Genomic DNA, 16,816 nt, shown 5'->3' on the forward strand with positions numbered 1-16,816 from the left:
TGACCCAGCAATTCCAGTCCCATATATTTACCCAAGAGAAATGAAAATAGGTTCAAAAAATTATGCACAAAAGTTTATAGCAGCATTTTTCAGAATAGCCAAAGGTGGAATGCACCCAAATGTCCATCAACCGATGAATGAACCAACAAGATGTTGTGAATCCATACAATGGAATATTATCCAGCAAGAAAACGGAATGAAGTACCAATAAATGTGATACCATGGATTAACCTTGAAGACATATATAAAAGAGTAAAAGAAGTCAAATACAAAAGACCACACCCTGTATGATTTCATTTATAAGAACTGTCCAAAAGATGCAAATCCGGAGACAAAAAGTATATTAAGTGGTTGCAGGAGGATAGGGGAGAAGAAGAGACAGAAAGGGCAGTAACTGCTAATGAATATGAAGTTTCTTAGTGGGGTGATGAAAATGCTCTGGAATTAGATAGTGGTAATAGTTGCACAGTGTAGTGAATATATTAAAAGCATTGAATTGTATACTTTTAAAGGGTGAGTTTTATGATATGTGAACTATATCTTAATTAAAAAATAAAGAATCTCTGACTTGAATGTCCGGAAGGGACAGCTCCCAACTTAAGCTTCTGATTCTCATTGTGGAAAAAAAGTTATTTCTAAATGCTGACTTTGAATCCCTAGAACAAGGGTCCCCCAGAAGTTGTAGGTACAAAGCATGATGCATACTGTAGCAGAGAAATTCTTATGTTTAGCCCACACCAGAATGAGCATTATCCTAAGGGGGCCCAATGCTAATTTTTTCTTTAAAAAAACTTACACTCCACAGGATAAAGTTCTTGCCCTTAAAGAACTGAAGTCAGTTTTCTCAGTACCCAGTATACTCATTTTAGTTTCTGTAAGTCAGAAAAAAGTCCAGCCTATCACAAGGAAATAGCCCATAGGATTGAGAATAAATGATTTTAAAAGCTAGTAAAGGAACAAAACTCACAAACCACCACTAAAGAACTTACTCATGTAACCAAACACCACTTGTTTCCCAAAAACCTATGGAAATAAAAATTTTTTAAAAAGCAAGTAAAGGGCACAGAGAGAAAAGAAACCAGGATAACAATGTTAAAATATTTTCTCAGATTCCAAAAAGCATATATGTTTCTCTATCAAAATGATAGTCACATATTTTGTTAAAATGCAGAATATTCAGTGATTCTGTAATGAATCAACAATTCAAGTTTTCACTTCTTGTATATATATTAATTAGTTAATTAATGATCTGGTTTTCACTCCAAAAATCAAGAAGTTCTGTTTTTCCTGCTTAGAGCAAAACACAGGGGGTCGAAATAATCAACTGGAGATCACGTAGTTATTTTCACAGCTTCTCACTTTAAATGAAATGTCAGAAAATTATAAGATGCTTATTATTACGGAAACTATCAATTACTCAGTGAGGACAGCAAAAAATCTTCAAATCTTTAAACAAACTCTTTCCAAGAGGAGTTTGTTGATAGACGTAATTAAATTTAAACCTCTCAATAATTTTTTTAAATCTTCTAGTCCAATGAATTAATTCTCAAATCCAGCAGAGGGTGCTAGAGGAACATCAACATGCTGCTCAAAATAATTTTTTCCAATACCACCTAAGAGAACTAGTGTAACATTCATAAACTGTGTCACAGGCATTCAATCCTAATGTAATCAACAAAGAAAGGGCAGAAAGCAGAACAAAATTCTGGTTAAAATGCATATATATATGTATACATATTTATATATATACTACAGGCTAATTTAACTATATATATGTTTGCCTATAACACAGGTATTACACTGTACTATGTACTGTACACTATGAACAACAGTCCTTTTTTTTTTTTTTTTTTTTTTGAGACAGAGTCTCACTCTGTCACCCAGGCTGGAGTGCGGTGGTGCAATCTCAGCTCAATGCAACCTCCGCCTCCTGGTTTCAAGAGATTCTCCTGCCTCAGCCTCCTGAGTAGCTGGGACTACAAGCACACACACCACCATGCCCAGCTACTTTTTGTATTTTTGGTAGAGATGGGGTTTCGTCATGTTGGTCAGGCTGATCTTGAACTCTTGACCTCAAGTGATCCGCCCACCTTGGCCTCCCAAAGTGCTGGGATTACAGGCGTGAGCCACCACGCCTAGCCAAACAACAGTTCTGTACGTAACACAAAATTATCACATATTTTGTCATTTATAAGCTGATTGCCATGTCCTTTCCTACAGCTATGTACTGCCAAGAGATTTTTATTTTAGTAAATAGTAGGTGTTAATCGACCTCTTTTTGGTGTAATCTATCTCTCACTAAATCATATTAAGCCCAATTAGATCATCTAGTACACTTAAGAAAAGTGAGTTCTCAGTCTTTGAAGTGGGCAATATAGAGAAGAATGTCTCCTATCCAACTGTTTGATACATGTTACTTTATTATAAACCAGGCATGAGCTGAAGACTCCAATTCAGCAGCAGAACTAACCAAACATATCCAGCTGTTCTCCACATCACATTTGGTTCTATGGCTTCTATGGGCCTCTTCCAAAAGTTTCACAAGTTATGAAAACATATGTGTACAATAAATCTGCTGAAAGACTGAGTAAACAAAACCGTTTCTACTACATTCTTTTATCCCCAAATACATCTAGCTTAGAGGATCTGATGAACTTAAAATAATCAGTCAACCAAGGCCGGGCGAGGTGGCTCAAGCCTGTAATCCCAGCACTTTGGGAGGCCGAGACAGGCGGATCACGAGGTCAGGAGATCGAGACCATCCTGGCTAACACCGTGAAACCCCATCTCTACTAAAAATACAAAAAACTAGCTGGGCGAGGTAGCGGACGCCTGTAGTCCCAGCTACTCGGGAGGCTGAGGCAGGAGAATGGCGTAAACCCGGGAGGCGGAGCTTGCAGTGAGCTGAGATCCGGCCACTGTACTCCAGCCTGGGCAGCAGAGCGAGACTCCGTCTCAAAAAAAAAAAAAAAAATCAGTCAAGCAGAAAAACTTAGATATGAAATTTAGTCCACTAAAACAGACATCAAGAAAAATGGGATGAATTATCAGGAGTACATACTAGTTAATGATTTCCTCAGGAGTGTTATATTACAGTTTCCTAATTAGTTGCACAAAGTTTACCCCAAATATATCAATAACTTGTGTAAATAGAACATGATTGTTCATTTTTCCAGATTTTATCATCTAATAATTCCCATTAATAGATGTTTTCATAAGTAATAAATACAGTAATAACCCATGTACAAAAAGATGATTCCAAGGGACTGAATCATCATAGACTGATTAATTCTATAATGTTTATTTTAATGCTAAGTATATTTTATTTTGTTACATTTTAATAGCTGTTAATATTTTATTACATGCATGTTAATATTTAACTATAACACTTATTCTTTACCTGGGCAGGGAAGGGGGGTATACTTGTAAATACTATCTTTTGAGCCCTTAAACAGAAGGTCTCAAAGGATTTTTATCACCAAAAAAGATGCCTCAAAGGGTCACAGTCTCCAAGTATTTGATAAACATTTGTAAAACAGGCATCACAATATTATATCACTTAATCACTAGAGTCATACATTGAAGGGTCATAATTAAGAACTGTCTATAGGCCCTTTACTATTTATCATCTTTATTGTAATCTAACATCTTAAGAAGCAATAATATTATTCAATTAGTCTGACCTTTAATGTTGGCTTTTATATGTAAATGTAAGCATTTATATTTCTAATGTCACTTCTACATGAGAGAGTGTATTTACATCAATGTCACTGAGGAGATTATGCCTAGAGTTAAATATTAATATGCTACAGTTTTCAAAGAGGTCTCGTGTATTTTCTCATTTGACTTTTACAATAACATGATATATTCTACAAAAGAGGCCTCGTATGATACATAATATTTTAAATCTTAATAAGGCATTCTAATTTGAAGGTGGTGTTTGTTTTTAAGTAGCTCTCCTACTTTCCACGTGGCCAGCACAGTACATTAGAAAAACAACTCAGAGGCAAAATTAATGCTGCTTTGTGACTCAGAACATGGGAACTACCATGTAAAAGAGAACAGGAAGGAAGTCCAATTGGTCTTGGAAGTGAATTGGTCAGGAAGTCCTATCCACTTTATTCTACCCTCACAGAAGTCTAAACACTTTACATTTATATTCAATCCCATTAAACAAATGCGACTGCATAAAAACACTTAAAAGATTATTAAAAACAAATGAATAGGTTTTCATGATGCTCTCATTGATACTTATTTTACTATATAGGTCAACTAAAAAGCAGAATGGAACATTTATAGAGAAACTACTATATGCCAGATGCCATACTAGGTCTTTGGCCCAAAGGCCAAAATGGGTCCTGACACATCTATAAGCATTTCCATTATAAGTAAGCAAAAGACCTGTGTTGTAGACAAAAATTGATTTGTCGCTAACGGATATTCCTTCTACTTACTTCTCTGAACTACAATTCATCTGTAACTGTTTTATTAATGGCTAAAACATACTTGTTTTCCAGAATCCCCTAGATTATTTTACATAAACAGGCTCATATAAAGCACAGAACATAGAAAGATTTAGAGCTCTCTGTGCCAGTCATCTTGATCGTGGTTAACTATGCAGTTCTGACGGTAGAAAATTCAAAGTTAAAGTCACTGAGGATGGTAACAGAGCCTTAACGGTTTCAGAAGGGATATATGAGGGCAATAGGCTGACAACAGAAATAAACTGGAGATCCCCGTAATTTTTTTATTCAGCAAGAAATGAAGTATACCACACATATTATAAAAGGGTTTAATGAAGAAAAACTTTTATTACTTCTAGGTATAATCAAAAAACCCACAGATAACAAAAATAAGAAACATCAGGAACAGAATTTGTGTTTGCAAATTCTAAATAACATGATAATAAACTAATTTGCCTTCTTTAAAAATTATCTCTACCTTTTAGGGCAACAAAAACTTTAGTATTTACCAAATTTTTAACTGAAGTTCCAATCTTAAATTTTATTATGAACATAAAATGCTGCACTTCAATGTGCAATACCTACGACTGCATAACACAGGTGATTTCATCATCTCCCTATTTTACAGTCAGTAATCTACACAAATGGACCTTTGAAAATGATTCCTACAAACACATGATGGCTTTAAAAAGACGAATCATACAAGGTGGTCTTTATCAACAATTATGAAAGGTAAAATACAATTTTCTTTTCCTTTTTCACTTGAAGGTAGTACACATTTAGAGAAAGATGCTACTTCTGCCCTTTTTTATGTTACTGTAATATAGAATATGACTGACAGAAGCAATTCAGAATTTATTTGCAAAGAGTGTTCTCTCTCTACCATAATCTTCAGAAGATTCTTCAGTTCCCTCAGAATTAGGTTTGCATCTTCTCTTTTCTCTTTTCTTATTGAGTTAAGCTTATTTCCCATGATAATAAACTCCTCTAGTTGTAAAGAGGTTTATAAAAGCCATGGATATTTCTTTTTCCAGTTCACTTTTCCCTTGATTCTATGGTATCCAGTACTGCATTTATAAAATTGGATTGGGAGTTTGCTTTTTTTTTAATCTAAGAAAGCATTGATCCATGTTAAGATGATTAAGACACAGTGATATAAACCTTATAAGATTCTGAAATTATTTAATATATATGTTTCATACATATAAAAACTTCTTTGGCTCAGGCACATAAAAAAATCACCTTTCAAGAAATGCAAATGTTAAAAAGCTTCACTAGAATTAAGAACATTCATTAGGCTAAATGTCTATTTTATTAGTTGCTTTAGTTTGATATTGCTGATATTAAATAATGTACTTTATTAAAATTTTAACAACTTTCCTCTTTATTATTATTATCCCATCTTAGCTTAATTCTTGTAAAAATACCACTGACAATTACTTAAGTACTTAGTATTACTGGTAGTGATTGTCTCCGTAATTGAGTGTAAAACTAACATAAAACGCTCTCCAGAAATGTAACTTCTTGTTCATTATGTCACTATGTGGTCAAACAGCCAATACAAAATACACTAACTAATATACAACATATAATATATAACATAAAGCAAAGCTTTTAAAAAGAATCTAAATATGAGAAATCATAGGTAAGTTAGAAGACTAAATCTCTCCACTTGTAAAATTCTTGTAAATAGAAGAAAAATAAAGACTATCTAGACTACCTTCAAAGTTGCAAGTTCTCCAAAAGCAGAGACCTGGTATTATCAAAAGTATTTACACAGCAGGGAATAAAAAAACATAGAGTAAAAACAAAACTAGTCTAAAATAATATTATACCTATAACATCAACCAATAAAAACAGATATTAAGGAAATTAAGTATTTTACAGAAAAAAAGTCAATACTGGGTTGTGCACAACCACACCTTAAAGTTTAGGTATTAGATATTTTCTATTTTGTGTGTGTTTTATTGTTTTTTGTTTTGTTTTGTTTTTGAGATAGAGTCTTGCTCTGTCACCCAGGCTGGAGTACAGAGGCACAATCTCGGCTCAGAGAAGCCTCCACCTCCCAGGTTCAAGCGATTTTCCTGCCTCAGACTCCAGAGCAGCTGGGATTACAGGCGAGTGCCACCACGCCTGGCTAATTTTTGTATTTTTAATAGAGATGGGATTTCACCATGTTGGCCAGGCTGGTCTCAAACTCCTGACCTCAAATGATAAACCCACCTCAGCCTCCCAAAGCGCTGGGATTGCAGGCAGAAGCCACCACGCCCAGCCGATATTTTCTTAAGTGAGTCAAAACTGCCTTACCAAGAACCCTACCAACAAAAAAGTCGTTATTACATAGTACAGCCTCACAACTATAACACAATTAATAAAATGTTTTTAGTGATGATAGAATTTTCTAGCATCCTTAAGTGACTTCTAAGTGACCTTTTAAATTCTAATATTCAGAACATTAACTCTATCCTAATTTTTGTTCGTTTGTTTGTTTTTGAGGCAGGGTCTCACTTTGTTGCCCAGGCTAGAGTACAGTAGCACGATCACAGCTCAGTGCAGCCTCAACTTCCCCAGGTTCAAGTAATCGTCCCACCTCAGCCCCCCAAGGAGCTGGGACTACAGGCACACTCCACCACATTTGGCTAAGTTTCGTATTTTTTGTAGGGATGATGTTTCACCATGTTGCCCAGGCTGGTCTTGAACTCCTGGTCTCAAGTGATCTGCCCACCTTTGTCTCCCAAAGTGCTGGGATTACAGGCATCAGTCACAGCTCCTGCCCCCTCATCCTTTTTTAGTAAGCCATCTGCAAGCCATAGTATTAAAAATGATATAAAATATAATGAAATCCTGAATTTACTGGCCTAAAAAGATGGTCAGCACAAGAAAAAAATAAGTTAAAATATTATTTCAAATATAATTTCATATTTTTATTCCTTCTCTAATCTTGTAAAAAATAAACCATGTGTGGTTAGAGTATGAGGAATTTTATCTTTGCCAGGTTCATATTTGGCATTTCTGTTGTTAAGTCCATCTACATACTCCATACCCAGTTTCCTCCATTGTTAGCATCTTATATATATACAGTACAAATAATCCATTTTTCAAAAGGACAAGGGTCTAACTAGCTATTTCTCCAAAGAAGATACATGAATGGCTAATAAGCACATAAAATGAGATTCAACATCATCAATCATCAGAGAATGCAAATCAAAACCACAATGAGGTACCATTTCACACCTACTACAGTGGTTATAATTTAAAAGAATGACAATAACAGCTGTTGATGAGGATCTAGAGAAACTAGAACCCTTATACCTTGCCGGTGAGAATGTAAAATGGTGCTGCCACTGTACAAAACAACCTGACAGTTCCTCAAAATGTTAACCACATAGTTACCATGTGACCCAGCAATTCCTCTCCTAGATATATAATAAAGACAACTGAAAACATATCCACACAAAAACCTGTACATGAATGTTCATGGTGGCATTATTCATTATGGCTGAAAAAGTGGAAACAACACTGTGATGGTTAATACTGAGTGTCAACTTGACTGGACTGAAGGATGTAATGTTCCTAGGTGTGTCTGTGAAGGTGTTGCCACAGGAAATTAACATTTGAGTCAGTGGAGTGGGAGAGGCAGACCCACCCTCAGTCTGGGTGGACACCATCTAATCAGCTAATATATTATACAACAGCATGGCTAGAATAAAGCAGGCAGAAGAAAGTGGAACAAGGAGACTTGCTGAGTGTTCCAGCCTTCATCTTTCTCCGTGCTGGATGCTTCCAGCCCTGGAACATCAGACTCCAAGTTCTTCAATTTTTAGACTCTTGGACGTACACCGTGATTTATATATATACAGTACAAATAATCCATTTTTAAAAAGGACAAGGGTCTAAATAGCTATTTCTCCAAAGAAGATATACAAATGGCTAATAAGCACATAAAATGATGAAAAGGGGCTCTCAGGCCTTTGACCACAGACTGAAGGCTGCACTGCTGGCTTACCTACTTTTGAGATTTTGAGACTTGGACTGACTTCCTTGCTCCTCAACTTGCAGACGGCCTATTGTGGGACTTCACCTTGCGATCATGTAAGTCGCTTCTCCAAACAAACTCCCCTTCACATATACATATACACATACATATATGCTATTAGTTCTGTCCCTTTAGAGAACCCTGACAAATACAAACACAAATGTCCATCAACTGATGGACAGAGACACAAAATATATATTACATGTTACACAACAGAATATCATTCAGGCATAAAGAAGAATGAAGCACTAATACATGCTGCAAAATGGATAAACCTTGAAAGCATTATGCTAAGTGAAAGAAGTCAGTCACAAAAGACCATATATTGTAGTTCCACTTGTAAGGAATGTCTAGAATAGGCAAATCTATAAAGACAGAAAGTAGTGGTTGCTTAGGGCTGAGAGGAAAGGGGAATAGGAAAGTGATGGCTAATGAGTAGAGTTTCTTATTGGGTGATGAAAATGTTCCAAAATTTATTATGGTGATGGTTGCACAATGCTGTGAATACACTAAAAACCACTGCATTGTACACTTTAAATGGACAAATTTATAATATACAAATTACATCTCAATAAAGTTTTTTTTTTTACTCATCGCTATAAGAAGTTAGACCTCAAGGCATCCACCCTTACCCCAAGTAGCCAAACAAATACCCTACCCTAGTCCTCACACAAAGGTTTATTATCTGAAGAACATAAATCTGAACCAGAAGCTGAACACAGAAATACACATGGAGAGACAGGAAGAGGGGTACGCCAGACCGAAACCAGGGGGATGTCTGCATACTAAACAGCATGATAACCAGATTCTTCCTCCATTTCCTTTTTCCATTTTATAACCATCAAACCTGAAACTAGCAGACATCCCTTTGTAGAAATAAAAGAATTACTATCTCCTCTTTAATGTCTAAAAGGAATGTCAAATTTAACATATCTAAAACCAAACTCCTGACCTCTCCCAAACTTACTCCGCTTCTATTATTTACGAGTTCAGTAAATGGAAATGCCATTCTCTTATCTGCTCAAGCCAAAACCTTTGGCATTATCCTTTACTCCCTCTTTTTCTCTCATAATTCAGGTCCAATTAATCAGCAATTTCTGTGGGTTCTATCTTGCAAAAATATATCCAAATTAGACCATCTCTACTACATCATCTACTACAAGGCAGTAGTAGAGGAGATGTTCAAATTTGGATATATTTTTGCAAGAGAGACCCTCCTCTACTACTACTTTGTCTAAAACACTATAATCTGTCAACTAGATTATTTTAATAGTCTCCAAAACTGTCTTTTATAATCTATTATCCAAAGAGTGTCCAGAATAATGCTTTTAAAACATAAATGAGAAAAGGCATACCACTCCTCTGCTCGAAACTTTCCAAAAGCTTTCTCAGATAAAAACCAGAGTTCTTACAATGAACTACAAAAGACCTTCCAAATTCTGCACGATCTGTCTACCATTCTACACATCCTACTAGTCTCTCTCTTGCTCATTCTATTCCAGTTACAAAGGCCTACTTGCTGTTCCTCACATATTAAAAGTACACTTGCAACCCATGGTCTTGCACTTTCTATTCCTTCTACCTAGAATGCTTTTTCTTGGGATATCCATACGGTTCAATCCCTTCCTCCCTTCAGGTCTCAGCTCAAATGCCACCTTATCAAGTTAGCCTTCCATGACCACCAATACAAACAGGTAACCATCCTACCCTATTACTCATTAACTCCCCTGGAAGGCTTTATTATTCTTTACAGAATTACCACCAACTAACACACTACACATTGTTCTATTTAATACACGATTCCTCCTGACTAGAATGTCAGCTTCGAGAAGGAAGATGCTTTCGGCTGGGTGCAGTGGCTCACGTCTGTTATCCCACCACTTTGGGGACCAAGGCAGGCTGATCACTAGAGGCCAGGAGTTCAAGACCAGCCTGGGCAACATGGCAAAACCCCGTCCCTACTAAAAATACAAAAAATTAGCCAGGCGTGGTGGCGCATGCCTGTAATTCCACCTACTCAGGAGGCTAAAGCAGGAAAATCACTTGAACTAGAGGTCCCAGTGAGCCGAGATCACCACTGCACGCCAGCCTGGGTGACAAAGCGAGACTCTGTCTCAAAAACAAAAAAGGAGGAAAGAGGCTTTTCTTTGTTCTCTGCTATACCTCTATGACCCAGAAATGTGCCTGCCACTCCAATAAATATTTACTGAATAAACGAATACTGCAGTCATAATATAGGAACAGGATAGTACAAAAATGGTAGAGAACAAGCTCTCAGAAATTAAAAAGAAAAAAGGAAATATTCAATTAGAAGATTAGAAAGTGAAGTCAAACAAATCTCCCAAGAAGCATCAACAACAACAAAAAGACAAAGAGAAAGGAAAAAGTTAAGAAAAGAGTAAAATATCAATTCAGTGGTCTAACACTTGAATAATAAAAGTCTCAGAAATAAAGAACAGAAAAAAAGACTGAGGAGGATATGCTGAAGAAATAATACAAGAGAATTCCTGAACATGAAGGACACTGGGTTTCCTGGCTAAAATGGCCAACGCGTGTCCTGCACACTAAGTAAAAAAAGATCTATTCTAAGGAACATTGTTATCTCTGATGTTCTGAAATTTTACAACCAGTGGGAACTCAATAGCACAAATAATTTGGTGTGTTCAAAAACATACTACAAGGAAAAAAGGAAAGATATAGATGGAGAACTTGTAGATTGAAAGAGACTAACAGACATATAGACATGTAGACCTAATTGAGATGCAGAATCAAACTGTAAACATACATAATATTTATGCCATTTATGAGATAATTTAAAATTTGAATAATGTCTGGATATTTGACTATATTCAGTAATTATCATTAAACAATTTATATGTGATATTGATAATGCAACTTTAAATAAAGGAACCTTTATTTTTGGAAATCATAATTGTTCATAAATTGATCATTGTTGAAGCTGGTCATGGATATTAGGTTCATTATATTATTCTGTCTACTTCTACATACATTTAAAGTTTTCCATAATGAAAATATATTCTAAAAACAGAGGATCAAGAGCATTTTTGGAGAGGAAGAGAGTAAGAAAAGGGTCACAAACAAAGAATACAAACCAGAATAGCATAAGGCCTCACAGTAACAACAGAAGAAAATAGAGGCAAGGCCTTCAAATTCCAAGAGAAAATGACTTTCAACTTAAAAATCTATATTCGGTCCAATTACATCTACCCTAATACTGTCAACAAAAACAAAAACAGTCAAACTCTGTAAAATATTTGAAGAGATTTATTCTAAGCCAAATATGAGTGACCAATGGCCTGTGACAGCCCCAGGAGATCCTGAGAACATGTGCCATGTATGTGTCAGGCTACAGCTTGGTTTTATATATTTTAGGGAGACATAAGACATCAATCAATACATGTAAAATGTACACGGGCTCAGTCCAGAAAGGCAGGACAACTGGAGGGGGCAGGCGGCGGGGGCCCTCTAGGTCACTGGAATAGTATTTCCTCTCCTTACTAATTTAAAAAGATACCTTAATATGTTAAATTGTTATATAATATCTACAACCCTACTCCTGGCTTTTCAATTCAGTTTCATTAAAAGTCTGCAGCAACAGTTAATTTTAGGTATCAATCTGACTAGATTACGGAATACCTAAAGAACTGGTAAGGCACTCTTTCCATTACTTGTGGGTGTATCTGTGAGGGGTGTTTCCAGAGAAGATTGGCATCTGCGCCAGTGAACTTAGTAGGGAAGATCTGCCCTCACCATAGGCAAGCACCATCCAACTGACTGGGGGCCTGGATAGAACAAAAAAGGAGAGAAAATAATTTTCTCTCTCTCTCCCCCTCTATCTTCTCACCGCTTCCTCTCTCTCCTCCTCTCTCTCTCTCTCTCTTTCCTCACCTCTCTCTCCCCACTCTCTCCCCTGGAGCACAGACACTTTCCTCCTCCTGCCCTTGGACATCAGAACTCAAGGATCTCTGTCCTTGAGGCTCCAGGTCTTACACCAGTGGCACCCAAGGTTCTCAAGCCTTCTGCCTCAGGCTGAAAATTACACCATTGACTCCCCTGGTTCTGAGTTTTTCAGACTTGAACTCAGCTATGCTACTGGCATCCCAGAGTCTCCAGCTTACAGATGGCCTGTTATGGGTTTTAGCCTCCATAACCAAACAAACTAGTTCCCTTAATAATCTCCTCCCATCTATCTATCTATCTATATATAGATGCAAAAATCCTCAATAAAATACTGGCAAACGAATCCAGCAGCACATCAAAAAGCTTATCCAGCATGATCAAGTTGGCTTCATCCCTGGGATGCAAGGCTGGCTCAACATACACAAATCAATAAACGTAATCCATCATATAAACAGAACCAAAGACAAAACCACATGATTATCTCAAGAGATGCAGAAAAGGCCTTCGACAAAATTCAATAGCGCTTCATGCTAAAAACTCTCAATAAACTAGGTATGGATGGGATATATCAATAAACTAGGTATGTGGGCAGAAAGTGGAAAAATTCACTTTGAGAACTGGCACAAGACAGGGATGCCCTCTCTCACCACTCCTGTTCAACATAGTGTTGGAAGTTCTGGCCAGGGCAATCAGGTAGGAGAAAGAAATAAAGGGTATTCAATTAGGGAAAAGAGGAAGTCAAATTGTCCCTGTTTGCAGATGACATGATTGTATATTTAGAAAACCCCATCGTCTCAGCCCAAAATCGCCTTAAGCTGATAAGCAACTTCAGCAAAGTCTCAGGATACAAAATCAATAACAGACAAACAGAGAGCCAAATCATGAGTGAACTCCTATTCACAATTGCTTCAAAGAGAATAAAATACCTAGGAATCCAACTTACAAGGGATGTGAAGGACTTTTTCAAGGAGAACTACAAACCACTGCTCAAGGAAATAAGAGAGGACATTAACAAATGGAAGAACATTCCATGCTCATGGATAGGAAGAATCAATATCATGAAAATGGTCATACTGCCCAAAGTAATCTATAGATGACATGCTATCCCCATCAAGCTATCACTGGCTTTCTTCATAGGATTGGAAAAAACTACTTTAAATATCATATGGAACCAAAAAGAGCCCACATAGCCAAGACAATCCTAAGCAAAAATAACAAAGCTGGAGGTATCACGCTACCTGACTTCAAACTATACTATAAGGATACAGTAACCAAAACAGCATGGTACTGGTACCAAAACAGAGATATAGACCAATGGAACAGAACAGAGCCCTCAGAAATAATACCACACATCTACAACCATCAGATCTTTGACAAACCTGACAAAAACAAGAAATGGGGAAAGGATTTCCTATTTAATAAATGGTGTTGGGAAAACTGGCTAGCCATATGCATATGCAGAAAGCTGAAACTGGATCCCTTCCTTATACCTTATACAAAAATTAATTCAAGATGGATTAAAGACTTAAATGTTAGACCTAAAACCATAAAAACCCTAGAAGAAAACCTAGGCAATCCCATTCAAGACATAGGCATTGGCAAGGACTCCATGACTAAAACACAAAAAGCAATGGCAACAAAAGCCAAAATTGACAAATGGGATCTAATTAAACTAAAGAGCTTCTGCACAGCAAAAGAACCTACCATCAGAGTGAACAGGCAACCTACAGAATGGGAGAAAATTTTTACAATCTATCCATCTGACAAAGGGCTAATATACAGAATCTACAAAGAACTTAAATTTACAAGAAAAAAATCAAACAACCCCAACAAAAAGTGGGCAAAGGATATGAACAGACACTTCTCAAAAGAAGACATTCATACAGCCAACAGACACATGAAAAAATGCTCATCATCACTGGTCATCAGAGAAATGCAAATCAAAACCACAATGAGATACCATCTCACACCAGTTAGAATGGCGATCATTAAAACGTCAGGAAACAACAGGTGCTGGAGAGGATGTGGAGAAATAGGAACACTTTTACACTGTTGGTGGGACTGTAAACTAGTTCAACCATTGTGGAAGACAGTGTGGCGATTCCTCAAGGATCTAGAACTAGAAATACCATTTGACCCAGCCATCCCGTTACTGGGTATATACCCAAAGGATTATAAATCATGCTAAAGACACATGCACACGTATGTTTATTGTGGCACTATTCACAAGAGCAAAGACTTGGAACCAATCCAAATGTCCATCAATGATAGACTTGATTAAGAAAATGTGGCAGATATATACCATGGAATACTATGAAGCCAGAAAAAAGGATGAGTTCATATCCTTTGTAGGGACATGAATGAAGCTGGAAACCATTACTATGAGCAAACTATCACAAGGACAGAAAACCAAACACCACATATTCTCACTCATACGTGGGAATTGAACAATGAGAACACTTGGACACAGGATGGGGAACATCACACACCGGGACCTGTCGTGGGACTGGTGAAGGATAGCATTAGAAGATATACCTAATGTAAATGACAAGTTAATGGGTGCAGCACACCAACATGGCACGTGTATACATATGTAACAAACCTGAACATTGTGCACATGTACCCTAGAACTTAAAGTGTAATAAAAAAGAATGAATTAATTTTTTAAAAATTGTCATATGTTATTTTCTGCCTAGCCTCCCTATTGAATGTTTTTACTAGCGTTGATAATTTTAAAGCTGATTTTACTATTCATTTTATGTACATATCATCTAAAAATACTAGGAATCACACTTCCTTCCTCCCAAAAGTTATAATCCTTATTGCTGTTCTTAACAATGTTAGGTGACACAGTGAGTTTAGTAAGTGTTAACTCTAGCACTTTACCATTAAATACTCTTCCTAAGTATTCATTTGCCTAATAAAGATTATAAATTATACTTAGGACAAAACTTCTTTATCTGTTTAAATATTTCATTTCCCACAAAGCAAAGAAAAATTTTAAAAGATGAACTAACAAATCAATTAGATTTCTCTTAAGATTAAAGTTCTTTTCAGTATCATTCACTAATAAAAATCCTATTTTTCATCCTTAAATTGATGCTCCTTTCCCAAGTAAAGTCTCATCTGAAAATCATTCCACATAACCATACATGATTCAAACTACAAAATTAAAATGTAATATCACTTTTATCATTTAGAACTTATGTACACCAAAACTTTTCCTGCATTGCTTACTCAACCTAACAATGTAAACAATTACTCTCAAACTTCCCAAATATTTCACGAGAGTCAATTGTTCAAAAGCGAACAGATTTTTTTAAACTAGGGCAAAACACAAAATACTCAGATACAAAAGTTTTCAAAGAAGCCAAATATACATTATAAACAGGTATTCCTAAAATTAGTTTTATATATTATCACAGAGTAAAACTCTCCAACCTTAAATCACGGAATGGGTTTTACATACGTGCGTGCGTGCGTGCGTGTGTGTGTGTGTGTGTGTGTGTGTATGAAAGTTTGTACACATATATATTAAAGAATAAGAAAATGTACCTCAAATTCTTTTCTAAGGCGTTCCTCTCGTTGAGTGCTAAATTCAAGTTCACTTGTTTGTCGCCGTAAAAGGTCAGAGCAGTCCATATGTTCTGTTTCTAATTTTTCTACTTTCTTATGCATATTTTGCACAGCAGTATCTTGCTCCTGGAAAATAATTCATTTTTGCATCAATAAAGTTTATAAGCCATCAATGACTAAGAGTCACTCCAATAGAAGACAGGGAGTAACTAAATCTGTGCTTCAACCATAATAATAGGTTAATTTATATAAGCAAAAGAGGCCTAGATATTTTCCATCAGTGTTTCAGAATGTCCATGTGTTTAAAAGCACTACTGAAGTTTTACAGTTCAAAAACTCTGATTAATATTACAATGGAAACTCTTATAGCATATAACAAAGTTATATTAGTTTAACTGACCTCTGAAGGTATTTATGTAATGCTGTAGTTCAATAATCATATATAATGCTTCCCCTTCCCATTAAAATTTGTAAATGTATATTACCCTTTGTGTAACAAGAAATGATTAACTTGAATGCCTAATAATGTTTATAATGCTTACATGAGCTCACGGTACTTATATTACATGCTTATATTACAAGCTTTTAAAATTGCATCCACTAGATGGCTGTGTTTCATTTCCTCTTAGATTTTCGAAAAGCTTTGAAATCTTTGCTTGGCTATTGAAAAGGAAATAACTTCAGGTAGTCTTATACTAAAATCTCTCAATCCCCTTTCCCAACTAAACACAGAAATGGGAGTTGAATTTTATTGAAAAAGTTCAAACGTAAAGTTCACACATATATCAAAGGCATTCTCCACCTTAACTAATCTAGATTC

At 36.1% G+C, this 16,816-nt stretch overlaps 1 protein-coding gene across 6 annotated transcripts in view; it reads right to left on the reverse strand.

The window, feature by feature from the left end:
• Positions 1 to 16,816, reverse strand: part of CCDC171 (coiled-coil domain containing 171) — a 380,335-nt gene that overhangs the window by 307,997 nt on the left and 55,522 nt on the right. For 5 of the 6 annotated variants that reach the window (XR_007719876.1, XM_050761631.1, XM_050761629.1 and 2 more), the window contains exon 7: positions 15,976 to 16,122. The exons of the other annotated variant lie outside the window; for it this stretch is intronic. Coding sequence is in view for 4 of the 5 variants with exons in the window: in XM_050761631.1 (XP_050617588.1) it covers positions 15,976 to 16,122 (147 nt within the window). In the remaining variant the exon portion in view is untranslated. The remainder of the gene's footprint in view (positions 1 to 15,975; positions 16,123 to 16,816) is intronic. 6 annotated transcript variants of the gene reach the window in all.

This window comes from Macaca thibetana, chromosome 15 (genome assembly GCF_024542745.1).
Source record: "Macaca thibetana thibetana isolate TM-01 chromosome 15, ASM2454274v1, whole genome shotgun sequence".
Lineage (NCBI taxonomy): Eukaryota > Metazoa > Chordata > Mammalia > Primates > Cercopithecidae > Macaca > Macaca thibetana.